Below are 25,164 nucleotides of genomic sequence, written 5' to 3'. Positions count from 1 at the left end.
GTTGGGGGAGAGAACAGGGGGCTGGTCGGACGGACGGACAAAATCTACGAAATCTAGCTCTCTTTTCTCAAAATGTATGGAAATTTGACATCATCTTAACTTCTACACAGTCTAGGAGGTAGAGGAGGAGCTTAGGGCTCCGGTAGTAAACTTCTCAAACATTTATCCAATAGCATGTTTTAAATAATAGTTTTTTAATAACTTGAATTACTGTTTAAAGTAATAACAATGTACGTAGTAACAATGTAAAAACGTTCCTCCAACGTCAGGCGCAACAATCAACTATTCAAGTTGAAGTCAGAAAGTGCAACCAGGGGTTGTGGGAAGTAACAAAAATGCAAAGTGCATTCAACGCTTATTAACCCACGGCTGGACGGCGTGTTGCTCAATGTAATGATTTATTTAAAAAAGGTTATCATTTTGTAGTTTACTATGATGACATTCACAATCTTTTTCAATAAATGTACAATACACAAAGATACATGAATCATCTGTGGAGGCAGTCTTCCTACATCTGACCCACAGCTGGGTTCCACTTTATTTAAGTACATCGTCTCAGCAGACAGCGACCCACCCGTTACCTAGCAGAAGTATGTACATTGATTTGGAACCAAGACTGCTTTGTTCGAGCTTACATGGAAAACAAGAAACAATCAAAGAAGCTCATGAAGTGCTACATCCTATACGCTTGACAGTTTTACATTGCAGGTGGTACTCCTCTACTGGCATGTTACGTTTTGTGATAGGATGCAGTTTTGGGACTCTAGGCTATGCAGGCCACTATTTATAGATGCATTTAAAGATTAAGGCACCAACCCTGTTTATTGGGCTCATTTTGTATTTATATGTCATTCTTTATAGCAATACCTTGAAACATGACATCTAAAACATGTGGGGCCAGGTTACAGAGGCTGTATCGATGAGGTGTGGGATAACGTTGACTAAGAAAAGCATCCAGAGCTCCCTGCAGGGCCCCACTCTGGCAACACATGCCTCAGTGGTCTTCAAACGCTCACACACAAATACAATGTTGTTGCTTTGTTTTTTAAAGGGCTAGTTCAAACGCTGAAAAACATACGTTTACTGGACTTAGGTGAGCCCAACTTCAACGGTTAAACAATATATTGACACTTTCAATGAGTTCGAGAGAGGCCTTTAAATCATGGACACATATCAACTGATAGATTTGTTATAGTGAATTTCTGATGATCACTAATCAGCAGTACTAGGTTTTGCTAAAAGTCTGTGCCTGCTTTAGTTGCTCGGAAACAGATGTTTATGAAACCCTATGATCACATTCAGATGACGAACAAAAGTGAAAGGAAGGCTCTGTGACTTAACATGTGCTTTCAGACAACAATGGAACATTCCCCAGGCTGGACAGGAATTCAGATCATTTTGCTTTGACCAAATCTTGTCCTCCTGAATCGAAAATGTCAAACAGATCAGGCAAAGCGATACGGGACCAAATTTAAACGTGTAATGTGTGAACGCAGCCGCCCAGCCCAAAACAATATTACTCTCCCTGTGTCCACAGGGTGGCTCTGACTGTTGTGTCTGGTGTGAGCACATCAGAAGGGGACGATGCGCACACCCGTCCCCAGAGGGGAGAAGGGGTTGACCTTGGCCCACATGAGTGCATCGTTAAGAGAGATGGCTGATTTACCATCTTCAAGGAGGAACACTGGGCCCTGCATGGAGAAAAAACGCACCAATGTAAAATCTGTTCCTAATCAACCAAATCAAAGCACTTTGTAGCAGAATAAACACGCACGCACACACGCACACCAACCTGTATCCTCTGTCCAGTGAAGCAGGAGAGCTGGACGTCTGAGTGGCTGGGCAGGTTGGACCCGGTCACATAGTCAGGGCCAAACAGAACCACAGAGCCTGGGACACGAGCAATAGAACAATAGAGGCTTTTAAACAAGAGTTAATATTGGAATGAGTTATTATGTGAATTATTATCATCGTGTTTCACCTCAAAATTCAGTGTAATATTAATGTAAAATTGACAAACCGAATTATTCCAATGTGTTCCCCAGCTACATAACAATACATAATGTGTTTGAATGAAGGAAACATGATAGATGGAGGTTCATATTACCTATCTCAGTAGGACATATTCTGTTCTGTAGACAGGTGAACTCCTGGCTCTGCTCCTCTGAAGGAGGGCTGCTGGGAACAACATAAACACACATCCCAGGTCAACCAAAACTGCTTTATCAGAGACGAATACGATGTGGAAGACTCATTAAGATCCTGAGGGGTATTAGAAGCCCTTCAAAATGTTCATCCGAAAGAGAAATGCAAACATGTGTCATGGTGTTTTGGGAGATGCAGTGGTTTAAGTTTGATGATATACACTTGCATAACCAAATCGTTGAAAACCGGACAGATTATTATTATATTAGATTGCTGACATTGATATTCAACACAGTTTTAACATAATATGAAGTACATAGTGTAGTGAATATGTGTGAAACAAAAGGATAATCTGAAATACATCAGCTCTTAATGAGCTATTAAGATTAGGAAGCAAAATTGGGGCAATATTGAACAGTAAACTGAATTCGTAATTGCGGATATAATTGTGTGTTCTCACACAAGTTTAATTAAAAGCCACCAATCCAATTTTACTATAGGCTAATATACAGAGGTGGGGGTAAGTCACTCATGTGCAAGTCACAAGCAAGTCTCAAGTCATAACCTTCAAGTCTCAAGCAAGTCCCAAGTCACTGTGGTGAGAATCAAGCAAGTCACAAGTCAAGTCATTGCTCAGGTCAAGCAAGTCACAAGTCAAGTCATACAAAAATCTGATGATCTTACCCAGTTTCCACATTTAAAAATCGGTAAAGAGATTGGTTCATAATTTGAGTTTTATTTCAACATTAACAATAACAATGTCTTAACATTAACAATAACTCAAACTATTCAAAACATTCCAAAACCATTATGTGAATAGTTTGAAAATGTTTTTATGATCATTACCAACCTATGAACAGAATCAAATAGAACCTCTAGGTGGCTGTATACGAGAACAGTTCAAGTCAATCACTCAATCTCCCTAGATGTTGCAGAATATTATTTGCAACACATGAAAAAAAAGAATATTTCAAAAGTAATATCACATACACATACTGTAGGAAGGGGAAATAGTAATACACAAGCCTGAAAGCTGGTAGCAATGTTGCTGCCTCGCAACATACATCGACTTACAATGTATTGCATTTGCCAAAAAAATAATTTGACAGTACTTTGTCACTGAGTTGTGAATGATGGGGTCACATTATCACCCCACCATGGCTGAACACACGTTCAACAGGTGCACTTGTTGGGACAGTTGGGACTGCCATAACTCTTACCTCCACCTTGAACAAAGAGGGGAGGGTGCGCCTGTTCATGGCCCAAAACTGAAGGCAGCTCTGTCCATCACAAATGTCCTGATAGTGGTTCAACTGAATTTGGGGACTGGAACTTGAACCCTCTTCATTTTTTTGCGGTATGCTGAGATCAGCCCAGTCTGACGCTCTGACGGTGTCATTTTACTTGAAAATTACTTGAAATTCTTATCATAACCCACTTACAGCCACTGAGTTAGAAGTAGCCTACTGACATAAAAATTAAACAAGTCAATAATCTGTGGAAGGGGCAGGGCTCGAAAAACTCAAGCCAATGATTTTCAGAACCACCGAGTGGCATTGGACAGTAAGTACGTCAATCAAACGGTCGTACTGCACTCCCCCTCCCCCGCTCCCCGCGAGTGACCCCTTTGTGCACGTGCACGTACTCAGAGCTCGTGACCCAGAGCAAGCTTCTGTTTGTTGTTATCCTGCGGTAGCTACTGGAGCTAGCTAACTAGCTAATCCACATTTGGACCTAGCACTAGAAGACAACCCTAAACTCCAACCTAGCCAGCCTGGCTCACTCTCGCGCATCTGTGTTCGCGCTTGTGCGTGATTGCGCGTCAATGTACTTGGAATGGCTGGAGTCAGAGTCAGCGTTGAAGGAGAGGGGGTAGGACCATTTGAGTTGTGTATTTTCAAAATCAGCTGTCTTATCGCAAATCCCAACCTTTAATCTAACTTTAAAAAAGTCATTTCGAGTCATCTGTCTCAAGTCTAAGTCAAGTCTCAAGTCATGAAGACCAAGTCAAAGTCAAGTCGAGTCTTTTATCAGTGTTAGTCAAACAAGTCTCAAGTCCTCAAATTTGCGACTCGAGTCCCCCATGTCTGCTAATATATCACTAAATACAATAAGTGTGTGTGTTTTTTTGCACAGAACCGCGAAGAAGCACTTCAAAGGTTGATCCGAAAGATCAACCACCCGCACAGGCCGCACAGCTGGCCTGTGCGGGTGTTGTGCGGAGTGCGTGCGTCCAACCTGCTGTTGGTGTATGCACAGGTCCTCCAGGCGTCCAGCTCTGCGGACAACTGCTCTATCTTCAGCGGGACACACACCTCCCTCCGCTTCAACAGCTGACTGATGGAGGACACACCGGAAACAGTCTTGGTACTCTTAGGATTACAGTTCTAATGGATGTCATAAACTGCACAAACATCAACATAAACATAACCTCAGCATGAGGGATCATCCAATCCTGGGTGTGCTGTTGTCGTGATGCACGGCCCATTGAGCAGTGGATTAGCCCGCTTATACCAAGGCCACTGGCAAATAGTTAACGTTAACAGAAGCAGTTTCACATTCTAAGATACTGTCTCAAAAGAAAACGTTTAGTTTGCACTATTTGTGTGATGATATCAAAAAGTGATGATGATCCAACCGGAGATAAACGGGTCTGACCAGCGGCCCGGCACCACCAAACGCGTGTGGCCTCCCATTCACTTTGGGAGCGGGCCGGTCACGCGTGTGGGCAGGGGATCACGGGCGGGGGATCGTGTGTGGGCGGGGAATCGTGTGTGGGCGGGGGATCGTGGGAGGGGTATCGCGGGCGGGGGATCGTGGTGTGGGCGGGGGTTTGTGTGTGGGCGGGGGATCGTGGTGTGGGCGGGGGATCGTGTGTGGGTGGGGGATCATGGTGTGGGCGGGGGATCGTGTGTGGGCGGGGGATCGTGGTGTGGGCAGGGGATCGTGGTGTGGGCGGGGGATCGTGGTGTGGGCAGGGGATCGTGGTGTGGGCGGGGGATCGTGTGGGGGTGGGGGATCGTGGTGTGGGCAGGGGATTGTGTGTGGGCGGGGGATCGTGGTGTGGGCAGGGGATCGTGGTGTGGGCGGGGGATCGTGTGGGGGTGGGGGATCGTGGTGTGGGCGGGGGATCGTGTGTGGGCGGGGGATCGTGGTGTGGGCAGGGGATCGCGGGCGGGGGATCGTGGTGTGGGCGGGGGATCACGTGCGGGTGGGGGATCACGATTGCAGGCCACCAGCAGCCACTAGAGGGAGTACGGGACGATGCCCCGATATCAAAGAGAGCACGCTTTTGGGGGCCAAAGCCATTAGGCCCATTTATCCGTATCACATCTTTGTAACAACCTGGTACAGAAGGCTTCTGAAAGTAATTGATCCGTCCAGTCAGCACGACTACTTTAAAGACTACTTGAGATTCCCCAAACTGAATAAATACTGCAAATATCTACATAAAAAGCAATATCAATTAACTCAGATATCCTCCGCTGAAAAAAATATAATTTATATGAATCCTCTTAAGCAGCTGCGTCCGTGAATCAAACATCCAATCGTAATTTAGTTATAGAGCGTCAGTGGAGGACACCAACCCCAGAGAAGCAGCGTCACTTGAGGACGCCCTCTTGATAACTGCTAGTACGTCATGAGTGAATAGGGTTGGTTTAGCTCACGGAAGGCTGTCCATGTGAGTTGAGTTGAGGGGATCCTCTCAACCTTGTGAAAAATTACTCGCAGGACAGAGGAAATCTGCGCCCATACGTGAGATGCAAGATGAAATGCCCACAGAGAGCAACAACAGCAAAGCATCCTAACCCAGCACGCCAGATAGAAGCGCTTTGACTGTGTTCTGTCTATATTATATACAATATATTCCGCCTTCACTAAATACATCAAATTTCCTTTAAGTTGTGCATAGTTCTAGTGGCTATAAGCCTAACACTGAATGCAATAACTTGGTATTCGTGTCTAAGGCGAACATCACGCACACGGAAAATGGCAGAATCATTTCTTATTATTTGTTTGTTCCTATAACCATAGATTTCAAAAGGTTAATGGAGGTTTTGATAGAAGCAAAGCGCAGTGGTTTTAGTTGGATAATATTCACTTGCATGACAAAATCTTTGAAAAACAGACAGATTTCTTTTAGATTCTCTCAATTAATACCTCACTTTAGATACAAATACAACTGTAAGAACTAACATATTGTTTAAATTGCTTTTGAATGAGTGCATTGAGAATGGAGAAGAGGAATGGAAGGACGCACCTGGTGTATTCATATAGTGCAGAGACGATGCTGGTGTATTGTCTTCTGATAGCCAACAAAGCTCCGATGTAGCCACAGAGTATCAACAGCTCACTACGGGCCCTGATCTCAAACACACATGACAGGCACACGCACACACACACACAAACACACAACGACACCCACAAACACAAACGTGATGAGAGGCAGGAAGTAGTATTATCTCTCAAACCAACCCACATGAAGGTGCTTCGTACCTCAAAATACTATAAGAAGAATCTTAATATCTTATTATGCCCAATGTTGTGGGGATGTTACAGGGTCGAGAGCCTTTTGGCTCTTGGTGTGTTTTTCCTATGAGATTTACAACAGGGATTTCCCAGGAAAGCAATGGATAAGTAATGGATACTAGACTGTGGCCATTATCACACCCAGTATACCAAAACTAATTCCCATGGTGCAGATCTCCTCCAGAGTAGAAGTCTTGGTTAGGCCTTATTTAATTTAGATTTATCTTTTCCTGATGGTACAGTGAAATTGCGATGATGCATTGTACTGGACTGTAATCAAACCGATTCGGAGTCGGTTTGGATTTGTATGGCTTTCTGCAAGTAGCAAAGTCACTATCATCAAAGTATCTGAACGGATGGCACTGGCTGTGCTCTCTGGTAGTTGGTTGAGAATCGAAGAGGCTCATGGGTAGTGTAGTATATGTCATGAAAACCAGCAAACATTTCAATAAAGTACATGAGAACTTTTGTGCTATTGTTTTGCCGTAATAAGGGGTTTAAACATGGGGGCAAATGGGAGGGTGACCCCACTGCCCTGGTCTACCATGCTTATATTAAACTCTGATACTATTACTAACACTACATTGATTATCATTGCATTTACTCAGTCATCTTGACCATGACGAGACGATCTGTTCTGATGTAACTCAGCAGGTCCAGGATTGGCTGGACACTATCCACCATCCAATCAGATCCACTCAATTGTTCTGGGGAGGAGGTTCACAAAACGGCAGGATTTGTTGACAATTCAAAAATGTTCAAACCTTGATCTAAATGCTTACTATGAACACAAAGTAAGGCGTTGACATGTGTGCACCTTTGACATGCTGTAAACCTATGGACAGGGCGGTCTCGGGCTCATCGCTGAGGAGGTAGAACTGAACGGCCGATAACAAGTCTCCCTCCGCCAAGCTGTCCTCGGCTAGGCTCTTGCACTCTTCCAAAGGCGGGAGGCCACACTGAAAGTTACACAAAGAAACACTATATTTGATTGAAGAAAAAGACGTAATACTTGTATACAGTTAAAAAGGACAAGGTTGTGGACTGACCCTCTCATGCAAACTGTTATTTTCAGCAGGGTTTCCGGGGTATAAAGCACATAATTTGGACAAAAGGAGCTTGTTGTCAGGAATCATGTGGAGCAGGTCTGCGGATAGCTCCCTGGATGTAGAGAGCAGATCCAAACAGTGAGGGTGAGGGTCAGGGGGGTTCGTGTGAATGCATGTGTGAATCGACAAATTGAAGGAAACAATGGTTATAAAATACTTCAGCAATGTATCTGATTACTTCGTCAATTCTTTATTCACTTGAAAACCTTTCCATTTATTTAGCAATTGTTTATTCTGCATATTAAAGATATTTGCAATTTGTGTGCTGTTAAAGTAGGTTTGGGGAACCTGAAATACGGTTCTGCAACAGTTGAACATGTAACTATAAGTACAAGCCAAAGGGTAAGGTGTACCTTACCAGGTAGGTGCCGTCATGTACTTTCTTGCTAAAAGCTCGAGGCAGTAAGCTGTGCTCTTCATTGCTGCTTCCCCGAGGACGTCCCCCACGCAGACAGCCAGCTCCAACTCATTACCACGAATAAGAGTGGACAGAGCTAACTGGGAATATCCCAGAAAGAACACATACCAGACAATAAATAAAGATTGGAGTCGGCTAGCTGAACAAATTAGGCTATTTTACCTTTGTGATTGGGTTCTCTGTCTGTCCGTCCGTCATTATCTGTCCTCATTATTAAAACAACAATGATATTGTTTAACTTTAAGAACATACCTCAATGTTGTCTACAGCGAGATGACAGCAGGCCGCCAGCACACAGCAGCCGTCCTGGAAGTACCACTCGGCCAGCTCTGTACACACCCTGTGGAGGAGACTAGGAGCAGACACAACCTGAACTCTCCTGAACCACCATCAAATCACGCCTCATCCTGCACTATGAACGCTTTCTCATTAGAAATAATCTGTTTTATTTGTTTACAGCCGTCTGAGATTATGCAATGCGGATGGGTTCCTGTTGGTCGGGGTGTTTTGAGAAACTTTCTAGTTCAGATATTTTTATAATGGAGTAAATAGCTGCTGTAGAAAAGTGACATGGCGCCAGTTTAAGTTGAATTCTAACATACCTCTGGTATTGTTGTTTGTTGTCCACTGCATTGCTGCTGTTGTTGTTGACTGAGCTCAGAGGTGTATGGATGTTGCCCTCGCATGCACCCTAGGAACACACATATTCCCAACCATTCGCATGCAAAACCTTGTTATTAATACTCAGTAGTAGTATTGCATATATACAGCATTCCAATTGAACCGTGTTCATCTCTATACCTGTGCTACCAGCAGGGCTTCTTTCAGTTGACCTCTGCCACTGAAGAAGTTGACAAGTTTTTTGACGTCCCCTGTAGCAATGCAGTATGGGATGGCATCGTCGTTGTCCTCTGCCATCAGCTGGTCTGCTCTCCTGTGGGGACACAATGGTTCAATTCATTCCTTTGGCTTGAGCAGGCTGAGAAACAATCAAAATAATATTAAAACCTATAAATATAATATTTGATATGACTCCTAAATAGATAACACATATAAATATGTTTGTAACTATATATATATATATATATATATATATATATATATATATATATATATATATATATATATATATAAAAAAATCATATCTTTTTGATACAGAAACAAACCACTTTTTAAATTGATTGTGTTTTTACCTGTGTAGGCTGTGATTCTACAGTATGTCTTTAAATCCTAGTAAGGTGGTGTTGATGCTATTTATTATGAACAGAACTATGAGTGCAGCATGTTGTGTAAGTAAACAGTGTAAAACATAGAGTCATACCTTTGCATGAGTTTCTTCCAGTACTTCATTGAGACTCCTGGAGCCACTGATAAAGCCTTGTCCCACTTCAAACAGAAAGTACACAGGAGGTTCAGATTGTTTAAGAAAACACATAACATCTAGTACAGGAACGCTTTGCTCTAATGGTACTCATGTTAGCGAGTGTTTATAGCAGGTGCTAATACATTTTTGACACGACAAAAACTAACAAATAGCAAAAACGAGAACCAATGATCCAGGGCTAATAGGCTACATAATTGAAAACTTTGCTGCTACAGTGATGCAATCACCCCCAAGGCCCGCCTCCTGCTTCTGAGGACCCAATCATAACATCGACATTGAACACAACGCAACTCCAACAACAGAACCTAGAGCCGTATTATTATAGAAAAACAATATTATTATAGAAAAATATATCATTTTTCATCACACAATTGGGGTTCTGGGAGGGGGGGCTCAGCCTTTTTCAGGGGGAGTGCATCCTACCTGTCCAAGCTCCACCATAAGCTCACAGTAGCGCTGGATCTGCCCCAGCCTCAGGTGGATGTCAGCTGCCTCCTTCAGGCTCTCCTCCTTACTGGGAGCTCCGATGCCTCCTCCGAACTTAGACATCTTGACTATGGTCAGCTCCTGGGCGTCTGACTACAACACACAACATCCATAACGAGGGCCGTCTTACTGTTACTTTGCCAGAAAATGATTTAATCAGGGAAAAACACAGATGTTAATGCATTAAGATCTACAAGGAAGAAACAACATTGGCTAAAGACTAATGTGTGTCCAACCAAGTTAACTCCAGTAATGTTATTTATAGAGCATTCATAGAGTATGTGAAGTGGATGTAATATGTATTAATATGTAATGAGTATTTAAAGTAAAGTCATTCAAACAGAAAACATATGCTTATTGTCTATTTGTAGAGCAATGCATTTCATATTATCCTAGGATAACATTAAACAACACCAAAATAAACTATAATTAGAAAATAAAAATACATATACAAATTGTTGCCCTGACAATAAACATTATCAATGCATTTGAACTATAAGGAGAACCAGCAGGTTATTTGAGCGAGACATTGACCTACTGTTTTGAACCTCAGCAGGTGCTTCATGTGCATGACCCCCTTGCTGTAGCTGGGGGGCAGCAGTGAGTCGTCCTGTCCGTTGATGACCGAGACCAGGTCCCACAGGTTGTTGCTGCCCCCTGGAGGCTGCAGCAGGAACACATAAACACAGTAATGACAAGGACCCACCTCTCCATATTAATTAATACTACGGGTAGAGAAGCTCACCCATGGAATGTGTTCTGATACATCTATAGTGGGTGCTTTCTCCTGATCAGGGGATGGATAATTTTCCATGTTTAATGCTTCCTCTCAAATGTTTCGCTGGGTCTCTATTTGGATTCCTCTTTTAAAAACTTGTTTCTCTTGTTTAGCACTTTATGTGGTTATTTGTGTTGTTGTTTTGTCTCCCTTAAGCACTTTGTTTATTTCTGTCTGCGTGAAATACACTACAAATAATAGTTTGATTTGGATTAGCAATATAAGTGCAGTTACCGAGAAACAGTCGGAGAACCAACGGAGCTTTTTCACCCTGGCCTCAGAAGTGAGTTTGTCCAGCTCCTGCTTGATGTCCCGGGACACTTTGCCACAGAGGAGCGGAGGAGAGCCAGGAACCATGGCTCTGTCTGCAGGACAGAAAATACCTTCACGTCTTTGAAGTGTAACCACACAACAACACACGATTGTGAGTCTGCTGCCACGGAAACACATCTGGGGATGTTAACTAATGATAATAAAAGATGTGCTCACTACTGTGGTATTCTATGGAGACTACTAAGTACTATATTTAAACCCGAAAAAAGTGACACTTTGCATTTGAAATTGATCCAATTTACTACCTAACAATTTATCCGGGCACCGAGGTACATTGGAGATTGCAATTCATCTTAAATTGTTAATGCAATGAACTTTAAGGTCAACGGATACATACAGACTTTAAAAAGGACAGACGGACAATAATCCTCCCTGCCAGCAGCCAGGCTCACCGGTGTTCCCCAGGATGCGGTCCCAGGGCTGCCCGGTGACTATGTTGAGCAGCAGGGGGGAGATGAGGGGCGTGAGGGACCACAGCCTCACCGTGCTGTCTCTGCTGCAGCTGGCCATGGTGAACGGGCGGCTCGGGTGACAGGTTAACCCTAACAAGGCGTTCAGACAGGGACGGCTATGATGTTGGTGGCCATCTTATTTATTATGACGGTGTCAATGCTGAACCAATCACAGTGTTTTGGTTTATTTTTCTGTTGTCAATACAAAATGGCTTCCACTCATGCAATGTGCTCCTACCGTAAACATCAGCTCCATGGTCGTACACGGTGTCAAGGCACGTCCCATCCCTGGTGTCCCACACTCGGATGGTGTAGTCCCAGGAGCCTGCAGTATGATGCACAGTAGGGGGATGACTTCAGTACCCTCCCCTCATTATTCCCTCGTGGTATTGTCATCAGGACTGTGTACCTGAGGTCAGCAGGTAGGGCACCTCTGTGTTCCACAGTAGCCCCCTCACAGGGGCGGTGTGGCCGCTCAGCACGTTGATGCAGGCATCCTGGGTGTAGTCCCAGATCCGCACAGTGCTGCACAGGGAGGGACGTTAAGGGGAGTGAGGAAGAGGGTAGAAGAGACGGGTGGGATCAAGCGATGTCCTTCTACACATAAAGGTCAAGACAAGGGTAGGCTGTAGTTCAACTTAGCAACCAGAGCCTGAGCATTTTTCCTATTTTTTTAAAATACTTCCTCTGAAAAGCTTCTTGCATGGGCTTTAAGGGACGTGTGCTATATTCTACAACACATACACTTGTTCAATCCCTCTTTTCTAACACAATCGGTCTCCCTTACCCGTCATCAGATCCAGAGCAGAGTATTCCCTCTCGTAGCGGGGACCAGCGTACATGAAACACTTTAGCTAGGTGTCCAGTGAACACTTTCAATGGCTGCTCGGAGCTGGTGGCCAGGTAGTACACACGCACGTTTTTGTCCTCACAGCCTGTTGCTATCATATCCCTATGAAGACAGAGAGAGTGTCAGACAGAGAGGGAGAAAGAGAGACAGAGAGAGACAGAAACAGAGACAGAGAGAGAGAGAGACAGAGAGAGAGACAGAAACAGAGAGAGACAGAAACAGAGACAGAGAGAGAGAGAGACAGAGAGAGAGAGAGAGAGAGAGAGACAGAAAATACATCAGACCGGATAACTGCATGTTATGTATCAAAAATTGTTTGGTTGGTCTTAACACTCTTAATGTTTGTCAGTAATGTTCATGTTATGGTTTTGCACAGAGTTTCTGAGGTCAGATTTCTCTTTATATGTGAATAAATAGGATTAAAATATAGCTATCTGAGGGAGAGATAGTAAGATACTTGTTCTTACTTGTTGTTCTGGCTCCAGTCACAACCAAAGACAGCAGCAGGATGTTTGTACTTGTGGAGGACTTTTCCATCAATGGTCCGAATGATACTGGTTAAAAACACCATATTCAAACCCAGTTTCAAATGTCATACACAAAACAATGCAGAATGTATGTGTTATTTTAAAAAATACAGTGTTCTTAAAGGAGAACTTAGGGATTCTTCAACATTTAACCTATTTTCCAATCAATTTGGGTCCAAGTGACTATTTCTGAAAACAACTTAATTGGTCCAGTATTGAGTGAGAATGCTGAAGCCATTGGGCATCATTGTACGTCCTCTTAAAGTTCAGGCTAAGATTATATTCTATCATTATGGTAAGGATCCCTACGGGTTCCCTGATCATGGTCTGATTGTTAGTGAGTTTTTGCAGGAGGAGAATGGTGGCACGTGAGTGAGAGCTGGGGAGAGGAGAGTTTGTTGTGTTGGAATAGAGTAAGCGTAGTGTAGTGCTATCTAAAATAATCAGATGAAGGAGAGTTGCGATGTAAATGACAAGAACAATAGATAAATACCGCAAAAAAAAGATTTCAAAGGTAAAAAAAGTTGTATTTCCCTGCAGAAATCCTTTCCATAATGATAGAATAGAATCTGAGCCTGTCAGACGAAAATGGGATCAATACTGGACCAATGTCAATTTATTTGCTTTAGTCCCACGGTTACACCCAAGATTAATAATAGGGTCCAGTACTTTCACATTTTGGAAGACTGAGAAGAAGCACAGAAGGTACTTACCAGAACCCATCTCCACTACATGTGGCGATTCTCTTCGAGTCCTTGTGGCTCCATGAAATACAGAAGATGCCATTCTTTCCATGCTAAACCAGAAAGAAAACAGTGACAATGTACCAATGAAACACATGTCTGAGATGAACACGCTCCAGTGTGCTTCCAATGGCAGTGAACCCCACCTCGTTAAAGCGGGTGATCATCTTCCCTTTTTTCACATCCCAGATGAATGCGCCGTTACGAGACGTAGCCCCAGCTATGCAGTTCAGATCTCCTTCAACAAAACACACAGACACCCTTCTAAACATGAATACGTCAATAGTATTTTCCTAATCATATTGGTGGATAGTACACCAAAACTCCTAGTGATGGCTAGTTCCTGTGTCTTATCCTCAAGAATTATATCACAGATACATCTATTCTACTTGGTTGCTGTGTGTGAGTGTGAGTGTGAGTGTGCGTGCGTGCGTGCGTGCGTGTGTGTGTGTGTGTGTTTGTGTATGTGTGAGGTATCTTTCTACCAGGGGCCCAGGATAGAGAATAGACCACTCCTTCGTTGCCAGGGGAGGTGTAGACAGCTGTAAGAGTGTTGGTATCCCAAACTTTAATAGTCCCGTCAAAGCTGGCTGTGGCCAAGAGGTTAGGATCATCTGGTTTGAATTTGCAGTCGAAGATAGTCTCCACATGACCCTGAAAGAAATGAAAGGCGTGGAGTTCTATAAATATAAATTTGTCGACAGACTACATGACAATGGTCAAAAAGCCATTGCCAAATAAATCCCAAAATTGAGTTAATATTGATTTTGACTTCCTGCACAGTTCACAGGCTGTATTCATTCTTTCAGGCAGTTTCTAAGCAGTAGAAATCAGCAATATTGTTCCAGATGACACCATCCGTAACTGCATACATGCTAATTACTGATGAAAGTAAATAGTTGAAACCAGTCCATATTTTGCAGACAAACCGGAGATTCAACTAAGTAGATTCAATGTTTTTCTATCATATTCCTACTGGTAGCTATTGTAATATACCAGGTCCCTCAGAAAGTCCCATTTCTTGGCTCCCATGTCGTACAGGCCGACTCCTCCGTCCATGAAGCAGCACACAGCGTGTCCAGGGGGCAAGGAGAAGGAGTGGTTCTGGGATAGAGTGGGTGGGGGCACCGCCTCGCTGGTGGAGCTGGTGTACTGACTCTTATTGGGCGAGCTGGAGCCCAGGGCTAGAAGAGGGGCATAGGGATGGGGATGATGGAGACGTGAGAAAAACATGATAATAAAAACTAAAATGGTTCAAAGGAGCTGTGATAGGTAACAGTCAAAAAGACAACGTTTGGTGTAAAACTTCTGAATTGATTAGTTTTCTAAGCAACATGATTTAAGCCATCATTCAAATAGTGTGTGGTTATACAACCATTGGCTCTCTTATTATTATCAGTGGCCATAATGACATCTTAAAATAAAATTTAACTATAACAACATAAACTAACATTTGCAAACCAGTTATTCACATATAGCTTTAGTGAACAGGTTTGTTCAATGAATTGCGCTACTACGTTAATGTATTCTGCTTGAGACTTGCATATGGACAGAACAGGTAAATATATTAATATTTCTAAAAATACAAATGATAGATTGTAAATGAGCTATCCTGAAAACTAGTTGGGAATTTCTCTCTATTTCAGGGCAGGACATTTTGAGAAAATATACATGACTAAAGTTGGATATATTATAACATTATTTATAATATGCAACATTATGTAGCTACATGGTATCCCTCATCAGTAAAACAATGTGAGAAAAACACTGACATTCAAATTAGCTTTCAAAACTACTATCAAAACTACCTCCTACTGTTATTTACCCTGTGAGCGTTTATACTCTGAAAGAATTAAAAAAAAGGTTTCCAATCATACCTTTCTTGGCCGGAGGCGAGTGGAGGACATGGAGGGCGTGGAAGCCAGTCTTCTTCAGCTTGATGTTGTCCAGGGGGCTGGAGCGGGAGGCGTTCCATATCCTCAGGACCCCCACCTGAGAGTCTGGCACAACCAGCACCAGATGGACTTTAACAGTACTGAGAACCATGAAGGATATTCACAGCATTCTGTAAATCCTTTTTTAAGTAAATAAAAGGGGGTAATGCAAATATTTAAATAATAAAAAAATTCTTGGACTTAGAATTCCAACCAGAATCGTTTTTGTAGCGTGCATGCCCAGATCGAAAAACAAAAACTTGAATGTGACATAACTTGTGGTGAGGCCAACGCTCAAGCTACAGTGGATGGTTAGTAACTGAGTCATTACCGAGGCACACATCCACATTCCAAACAGGGCCAATGAATCCTTAATGCAACCAATCCACACTTATAACTGGTAACTAGCCTGATATTGACTGGTCAGTGCTAGAATAGTCCCTGTTGCAAACAATGGTCATATATGTCTGCATTTGAATGTCCATGGCTAGTGCATGCACAGATATGGACTCTGCATGGGGACTACCTCCAGTGATAAACAAGCCTGGTGCAGACGGGACCCAGGCCAGACACTGGACTGACGCCGCAGCCGAGGGAAAGCAGAAAGATGTGATGCAGTTCAGGCCCTCGCTGTCCACCAGCCTGATGCCGTTGTGAAGGTTAGACACTGCAACAAAACACACACTTCATACACTGTTTGCACTTTATCACACGGGAGAAATGTCCCCAACACACTTTATGTTGTGCATAACTTCCTACACACAAACACAGGTATGCACGCAAGCATACACACACTGTTTACAAATTCCTTAATCAATATTAATCTTAATTTGATCGCTACATTTCACTACATGTCACAATGTAAACCCAAACAAAAATTAAATTCAGTGTTGGTCAAACGTCATGGCGCAGTTCGCCGGTCAGTTATTCATTAATTCTCAAAGAATCATCAGAAACACGCTAATTGGACTGCATGAATGAATATCCCGCCATACATTATACTATATCAACCCAATATCACACAAATCCATCTCATCTTAGAAAAACCAACACTATATAAGGCATGAGGCATGCGATGGGGCATCACCCAGGAGGTAGTCAGTGGACAGAGGGTCCCATTCCAGAGCTGTGATGGGGTCCTCCTCATCTGTGCCCTCTAAGGACTCTGGACGCAGCACATGCTTCTGACTCTTAGACCCTGGGGACAGGTCAGAGGTCAGAAAGTCATACAGTGTGATCTTTTGTCTACAGCACTTGTGAACAAAGGTTACATCATTATATATTTATATATATATGCGTTCGATGTTTATTGTTGTCCATTTTTGTTGTCCATCCACTTGTAAACAAAGGTTACATTATTATATACTTATATATACATGCAAAAAGCAATTATAGGCCTATATATATATATAAAAATATATATATGTATACGTTCGATATGTTTGTTTATTGTTCTCCATTTATTTGGACAACAATATTTCTTGCTTTCCTATCGACAGTGTATATGACGTCCACAGTAATCTCCCTGCCTAATGGATGATTATTAAAGAGCCAGTAAACCAAAAAACGTTTATTCGTTTTTTTAACTTGGTAGTATGTCTAATATGATCGCCATTAAATTCAACTATGACTTTTTGTAACTGTTACTAAAATAAGACCATCAATTAGAGAAAACAGGTGGTAAAATCCTATATTTTATTAATCTCTGCCAAACAAACCACTCTTTCCTGAACACAGGTAACAATCAGTTTACCTGGCTGGAAAATGGACAAGCTGCCGTCTGTGTGGCCAAACACCAGTTTGCCCTTCTTGGTGGGGTGCCATCGGAACAGGCAGATGTCCGAGAGGAAGGAGTGTGCTTCTTTGTGGACCGTGACCCCAGAGTCGGGCCCCGCATAGACCCAGATGTACAGGGGCCCCCTGTGGGACACGAAAGCCACGCCGCTGGTGGAGTTCCAACACCAGCTCACTGACGCAGGGATACCTGGGTAGGCAGGGAAGACACTTCAGATATCAATGTGTTCATGTCGTTATGAGCCTATAGCTCTGAGATTCTACAACAGACTTTCATGTAATTATGTGAGATAATGTTTTTGCAAATGCGTTGGGCATTTGGCATCTGAATGCACCAGGACGAATACAGCTTGGAAAATGGTGTTACCGGCAGTCTCATTCTCACTCACCCTCCATTTACATTGACACTGAAAGTCTACTAATCACCCCTATTAGCTTTGTGATTTGTTTGTCATTTTTCTTTTTCTTTTGTAGAACAATTCTGAATGTATGCTTTGTTCTCAGCCTGAGATATGGATAAAAGCATCTGCTGAAAGTAAATGACACGATTCCTCAACACGCTAGGGCCCATCTAGCACACACACACACACACACACACATCCCATCAGATGTACCTTTGGTGTTGTCCAGTCGCGCTACGGCCTTCTGCTCGGCCACGTTCCAGACAATGAGCAGGTTATCAGCTGAGGCCGAGGCGAAGAGGTCGGGGTGGTCCGGTGACCAACTGATCGCTGTGATGGTCTTCTTGTGTTCCGACATGATGGACCGCAGCTTAAACTCATTGTACTGCTGATCCAACTGACAGAGAGTGGGACAGGGAGAGGGAGAGAGAAAGGGTAAAGCGAGGTGGAAATATATGAAATAGCAACACAAGGCCTGTTGTGTACCGAGCAGTTAAAAAGACTGTGCTGGATAAAGGATACGAGTTGAAATATCTTGACTAGACTAAATAGCCTAAAATGCCACTGGTAAACTGGTAAATCTTCTTTCTTGTCTTCAGACTGTCACAGTGTGAGTCAGGTTGAAGGAGTTACTTCTTAATGAAGGAGATTTATTCAGTTGCAAAAGGTTTGATATACATATTGATATTGATATGGGCTGTAACTAGGGATGCACCCAAATGACAAATTTGATACAAAATATTTCTTTAATACTGAACGTTTTCTAACATTCCAGCAGACATTATAGCAATAATTTAAGAACAATGTACCTTTAAATAAATGAGTAATTTTTTTGGTTTATTAAAAAAAAAAGAAAAAAAAAAAAGATGTATTATGTTCGGCCTTTTTACTCCTTCGGCCGAAACCGAACATTATGTTTTGGGCCATTTTCGGCCGAACATGTTCGGTGGCCGAATATTCGGTGCATCCCTAGCTGTAACCATGGGGAAAAACCTCCCCCTCCTTCTTACAACTCTCAGCCGAGTCGTTCTTTAAATGTCATATTGAAGCGGGGAGCTGAAACCGGGGTTTCACTTACACTTTCAATGATTAAAATAAAAAGCCTGGTGTCAGGCCAGTGTGTGTAGAACACTGTATACACTGTACCTGGTAGATGTATATAGCCAGAGTTGCACAGTAGGCGAAGCGATCTCCACTCGCAGCACACACATCTTTATTCCAGGGCTGACAGCCAGCTGCCAGCAGTCCCACCTGCTTAACCTGGGACATCCTCACCTGGTACAGACACAACTGTTTTAAGATGCATGCAAGACATTTCTCAAAAGCGTTTTTATCTTTATTTTTTTAAATGCTTTCACATTGGGTAAAAGTCAGCAAAACTGTTTTAATGTGGTGTACAGTTGAATGATATTAACTCCATAGCAAAGATCTTAGCAAGTTCTCAAATACCAACATTAGGCCTAAAACGTACAAACTTGTAAACTATGTATACATAGAAACAATATGGAAAACGAAGATTTGGAACTTGAGCAATGACATTTTAAATATGACTCATGGTAACTACTCAAAATATATGCTCATTAATTCAATATTAAATATGTTGAGTGAGATGTTCCTATCTGCTGAGTACATGTAATCAGTTCCAAGTAGACTCAACTTTGGGATGTGATGGGTGATTATGTGAGAATGAGAAGTTTAGCACACTGACGTGACACACACAGAGAGACACACATACACTGAATAGAGAAGGAAGCACACACACACACACACACACACACACACACACACACACACACACACACACACACACACACACACACACACACACACACACACACACACACACACACACACACACACACACACACAGAACAGAGAAACACAAACAAACCTTCACAGACCACAGAGCATCTTCAAAAAAGATAAAGGCCCCTTATGTTAGCTTAGGTTACCATGGTAATTGATTACTGTAAGAGAAAACAAGAGAAAGTAACTGAGTCAGAATGTCAGTCGAGGTAATGAGGAGTGATTGCCTTAGTATGCATGAGGATATCTGAACCCTTTAACAACGATGCATTCAATGTGATAAACCTTTGCACAGGTTTTTTTTCCTTACATAGACTGACAGATTTAAGTTATTGCAAAGTAATGTACCCATATCATACCCATAAATTGGCAGCAAATTATATGCTAAATAGAAAACAATGTATTGATTGTTTATTGAACAGGATTCAGGATGGTGGTAGCACATTCATTTTTCCATTTGCTAGGTTGTAATCACAGACTATGATTGGTGGTCGGTTATTTCACTTTTTAATATTCCTTTATGCAGAATATGGACGAAAAACTTGAAATAGTGCTTTTACTGTTCTCATGCTTGCTAGCTACCGCGCTTCATCTAGCTTATGAAGATCATAGTTCATCTGTTACCAAATTATGCCTGGGTCTCTGATATTGATTTGTTAATGGGTTTATTAAGAAAAAGGAATGGGGAAAAAAGTTATTAGCAGATCCACCTTTTGCAGAAGAGAGCGAAGCAGCTCATGACACATTGGAAACAGACGTTATAAGATGTTCTCGCTTTTAATTGACCGTTGAACAGTAACCCTCGTTGTTTTTGGGAGAAGTTTTAAAGAATGGAAATTGCCCGAACTACTCTGTCAGCATACATTTAAATGAACCATGCAAAGGAACGTGTGACCTAACCAAAAGGTACAGAGTTTGAAACACTAGACTATGCGTACAGTACATAGTACAAATTAGCCAGTGCACACACACACACACACACACACACACACACACACACACACACACACACACACACACACACACACACACACACACACACACACACACACACACACACACACACACACACACATATTATTTTTTTCGCCTGCTGCAACATTCTGTTCGCTAGAGAGGGATATTTTTTTTAATTTTTCTTCAGTTTGTATAGGCAAATCTGATTTGTCTTGACACGATTGTGATTCAGCCTACGCAGAGCATGCACGCAAACTCACAGCCAGACCCAAGAACTCCTTCTAATTCAAGAGCAGCTTTTTCTTTAATGACATAGAAAAGAAAGATTAGAAAGAAAAGAAAACTGAAACCTATTTTTTACATACTTCCATATTGTGTTGTAATGCAAGCTGCAGTGATTATTGCATTGTTCATAGAAAGTCATATTTGTGACAAAAGCTTTTTCTCTAATAAAATATTAGATAAGTTAATTAATCTGTCGATGTCTTTAATGATCATCACAAAAGTAGGAAGTGATTAGCAAACTCTGAGTAGCAAACTCAGATGTATAGATATATTTTTGAAAATCACGCATTGAAATGTACATAAAAAATGTCTGCATCGAGATGCATCAATAATCGTTTTAGAATCGAATCGTTGACCTCATAATCGGAATCGAATCAAAAATTGAGGTGCCAAGAGATTCCCACCTACTCCTGCAGCAGACAGACAGACACACACAAACACAGAACAGAGAAACACAAACACTCATACATTTCACACACCACAGAGCGTCATCAGAAAAGATAGTGGCGACTTATGTTACCATTGTAATTGATTAAGCAAGGAAAGTTACTTGAGCCAGAACGATATATATATATTTGTAGGTTTTTGTTGATTTATTAACGCAATGACCTCTTTATAAATCCTCTTATGTGGAGGTTGAACCTCTAAACAGAAAATAGCCACGTAAACGCTCCCAACACTAATAGTTTTACATCACGTTCTGTGTGAAGGTCAGTAGCTCCTCCCCATACTACAGGTAATTGGTCCTTTTAGCGGTAAAATCCAGGATGGGTCGGGTTTAAGAAGTGACTGAGGCAAAATGTCAGTCAAGTATTGAAGACTAAAGGCTGAAGAAGGCATGAGTTTTTAGGGTGTTGTTGACCTTACTTATATCCCTAAAAAAGAGATTTGCAGTGATTAACAGCTCATGGCACATTGGAGAAGATGTTCTCATTGGAAACGCTTTTTATTGACGGTTGAACTGTAAACCTCAATGCTTCTGGGAGAGGTTTTAAAGGTTTAAATAATGGATATTGCTATTCCTATCTTTTATCATACAGCAAAAATAACCATGCAAGGGAACTTTTGGCCTAACCTCCCTAAAAGGTACAGACAGTTTGAAACACTAGACCAGGGGTACTCAAGTAGAAATGATGAGGGGACACAATTTTTTTTTTCAGTGACTCAAGGGGCCGGTCGGTATACGTGTGACTGAGGCCGATATATGCTCTGTTTTAGACGTAACGCGTAAGCACGTAAGATACATAACCCCCCCTTGCGCGGTAAAATATCCCCCCTTACGTGCTTAAGTGCGTCGGCCAAAATTCCTGACTATGCGACTAAAACACTACGGCCCTACGCAGCTCGCAAAAACTGTGATTGGCCAGCTAACCACATCCTTTCAGGAGTCTCACATTTCCGGTTTTACAGCATAATAGCGCCATTTTTAAAAGGCTGTGACAGAAGCGAATGAAGAATTTTGAAGAAGGAGAAGAAGAAAACACAAGAACGTATTATGATAATTATAAATATAAACAAGCCAGCGATTTCCACTTCCACGCCCACAGATTCGTTCGTTGCTCCCCCTACTGTTCTGGCGGAGAATCCCCTTGCAACATGCGCAATCCTTAAGGAACCTTAAAGGAACCGTAAATCAAAACTTGTCTAAAACAAGTCCCTTGTGTAAATTACGTGCTTACGTCTCTGCGTCGAAAACGACCCTAAATCGGCCTTGACTGCTGCTGAGATGGACTGTCTGCCTCGAGTTTGGGAGGGCTGGAGCGGTCTGTGGGCTGGAGTGCTATCTGTTTATCGTTGCAACCCCCAGCCTCGTATTGAGATCGCGGCGCGCGGTTTCAAAATAAGAGCGCCCAGCACGATTTTTTTTTTTTTATTTTTTTTTTTTTTTAATAATTAAAAAAACTTTTCAAAACAGTTCGAGGGCCATTAATAGACACCCCGCGGGCCACAAAAGGCCCGCGGGCCGCTACTTGAGTATGACTGCACTAGACTATGGGTGCACACAAACACATAGTACACATGGGCCGTGCACACACACACAGACACACACAAACACACACACACACACACACACACACACACACACACACACACACACACACACACACACACACAGACACACACACACACACACACACACACACACACACACACACACACACACACACACACACACGACACACACACTAAGCTCTGGGACGTTAAGAAGATTACTGTAGAGTGAATATAAACACAGGTTTGGCTAAATCCTTGGAGTGATAAGCTAGTTACATTATGGCGTTACGATATATCACATTGCAATGTATCCAAGTTGTAAACATGCACTGAATACACCTAACATTTAAAAATAGCCTTATGTGGAATGAGACCAACTAAATGGTAGCAGCTGTAAGTTATGTCAGAAACACAGCATGGCTCACACCTGGTAAGTTTAAACTGCATTACATTATTACTCCTGCGACATACACACGCACGCACATAGCCACACACACACACACACACACACACACACACACACACACACACACACACACACACACACACACACACACACACACACACACACACACACACACACACACACACACACACACGAATGGCAGTGTTGTAAATTGTTTCTTTGCAAAAAGACCCCAGTTATTAAAACACCAACTGAATATCCCCAGGAGATCATATCCCCAGGAGATCATGCAAACAACACAGTATGCCGAACCAGGCCCCATGCCCTCCTAGCCTGGATTTCAGGTCTAAAGACAACCTGGCCCCATGCACTCCTAGCCTGGACGTCAGGTCTAGAGAAAACCTGACCCCATGCACTCCTAGCCTGGATATCAGGTCTAAAGACAACCTGGCCCCATGCACTCCTAGCCTGGACGTCAGGTCTAGAGACAACCTGACCCCATGCACTCCTAGCCTGGATATCAGGTCTAAAGACAACCTGGCCCCATGCACTCCTAGCTCAGACGTCAGGTCTAAAGACAACGCTACATAATATTAACCCTACTGGTTCATCTGTTATTACCTTACCTGTTCGCACAGGTGGCCGTGTGTGCGTTCCTCCTGCCCAAACAAGGATTCACTAATGTGTTAATTTGATGGCGAAGCAGCAACAGTGTGTATGTGCCCTGTATGTCGCGTAGCTCAGTGTCTCATCATTGATGGCGCTAGTGCTGACCATGGCGCCGCCTCTTGAGACGCGGCAGGGCATGCGCCTCGTCGCAGAGCTCGTGTCTGTGACTCGAACGCATCATAACAGCTTTACATGGCAACAATTACTACCACTTTCTAAATCCGTCCATTTAGCTATTGAACGTTGCATGGCTTAACTCTAGGTTTTATAGTGAGAAAGGCAAAACATGTTCGGTACAGAACGTGTCAATTAAAAAAATAATAATGACGTTGGTTCGCCATTCTTACCGTTGTAAGGCGCGCGCTGAGCGGACAGTTGCGAGGTGCTGAAATGCGTCTCGAGGCATCCGCTGATACGTGAGGGCCGGACTACAGACGGCAGGGCGGAACTACAGACGGCAGGGCGGGACTACAGATTATCTTATGTGCTTCCTCTGTGATCAGCTGTTGGTTGAACGTTTTATTTGTGTATTTTAAATCCAACATAGATTAATGTGAGCGTGGTCAATCACAGTTTAAAACAAGCCCAGAGCATTATAATATCATCTTAATGTGTATTTCGCAAATAGGTAGCATACCATAAAGATGACAATAACCATATTATCGTCCATGGGCATCAACCGCCTGAGAATAAACACTTGGCAATCTAGACCATCTAGAGTTGAGCATCTCGAGTAGAGCATCTAGTGTAGAGCATCTCTGTCATGGTGTGTGTGTTTCCCTGTGTTTCCCTCCTGTGTTGATTACTGCTCCCTCCCCTAATGTGTCTCAGCTGTTCTTCGTTGTGTTTGTTACTTAAGCCCTTATCTTTCCTTTGTTCCTTGTGCTTTCATTGTGCTTGTTCGTCCTGCGTGTTCTCTGTGGTTACCTGTGTTCCCTTGCTCCTTGCTCCTTGCCTTAGCCTTTTGGCAGAAATAAAGTGCCGTTTTTCCCTACCCGTCTGCATCTGGGTCCTACCTGCCTGCCTGCACGCACCCCCTAACAGAATGAAAGCACCAACCTTGGACCCAGCGGACGCTCAATTTTGACGTGAGTTGGAGGATTTATTGTGGTTCATAATGAAAGAAATGGACTACTGGGAGAACATTCCCAGCAAGAAGGAG

General features: G+C 42.7%; 1 protein-coding gene across 2 annotated transcripts; it reads right to left on the bottom strand.

Annotated features, from left to right (window-relative positions):
• Positions 1 to 389: 389 nt before the first annotated feature.
• Positions 390 to 24,882, bottom strand: wdr17 (WD repeat domain 17). 2 transcript variants are annotated; one of them, XM_056587360.1, is made up of 33 exons: positions 24,640 to 24,882; positions 24,350 to 24,450; positions 19,031 to 19,159; positions 18,098 to 18,281; positions 17,443 to 17,673; positions 16,777 to 16,887; positions 16,216 to 16,356; positions 15,633 to 15,755; positions 14,752 to 14,939; positions 14,241 to 14,409; positions 13,902 to 13,993; positions 13,726 to 13,808; positions 12,953 to 13,039; positions 12,423 to 12,587; positions 12,045 to 12,160; positions 11,874 to 11,960; positions 11,576 to 11,725; positions 11,085 to 11,215; positions 10,611 to 10,736; positions 10,010 to 10,165; positions 9,524 to 9,588; positions 9,004 to 9,136; positions 8,805 to 8,893; positions 8,455 to 8,554; positions 8,143 to 8,282; positions 7,725 to 7,836; positions 7,493 to 7,634; positions 7,280 to 7,382; positions 6,407 to 6,508; positions 4,384 to 4,482; positions 2,108 to 2,178; positions 1,793 to 1,890; positions 390 to 1,691 (listed from the first exon to the last, which is right to left on the bottom strand). In XM_056587360.1, exons 3-33 carry the CDS (start codon positions 19,151 to 19,153, stop codon positions 1,572 to 1,574), a joined length of 3,837 nt encoding a protein of 1,278 aa, XP_056443335.1. In that variant the 5' UTR covers positions 19,154 to 19,159; positions 24,350 to 24,450; positions 24,640 to 24,882; the 3' UTR covers positions 390 to 1,571. The 2 variants fall into 2 exon arrangements, with proteins under 2 accessions (XP_056443335.1, XP_056443336.1); XM_056587361.1 differs by having other exon boundaries at positions 13,902 to 13,990.
• Positions 24,883 to 25,164: the final 282 nt, after the last annotated feature.

Source organism: Gadus chalcogrammus, chromosome 3 (assembly GCF_026213295.1).
Source record: "Gadus chalcogrammus isolate NIFS_2021 chromosome 3, NIFS_Gcha_1.0, whole genome shotgun sequence".
Classification (NCBI taxonomy): Eukaryota; Metazoa; Chordata; class Actinopteri; order Gadiformes; family Gadidae; genus Gadus; species Gadus chalcogrammus.
Note: the sequence above shows the minus strand (reverse complement) of the source record. Positions and strands in the feature narration are given on the sequence as shown.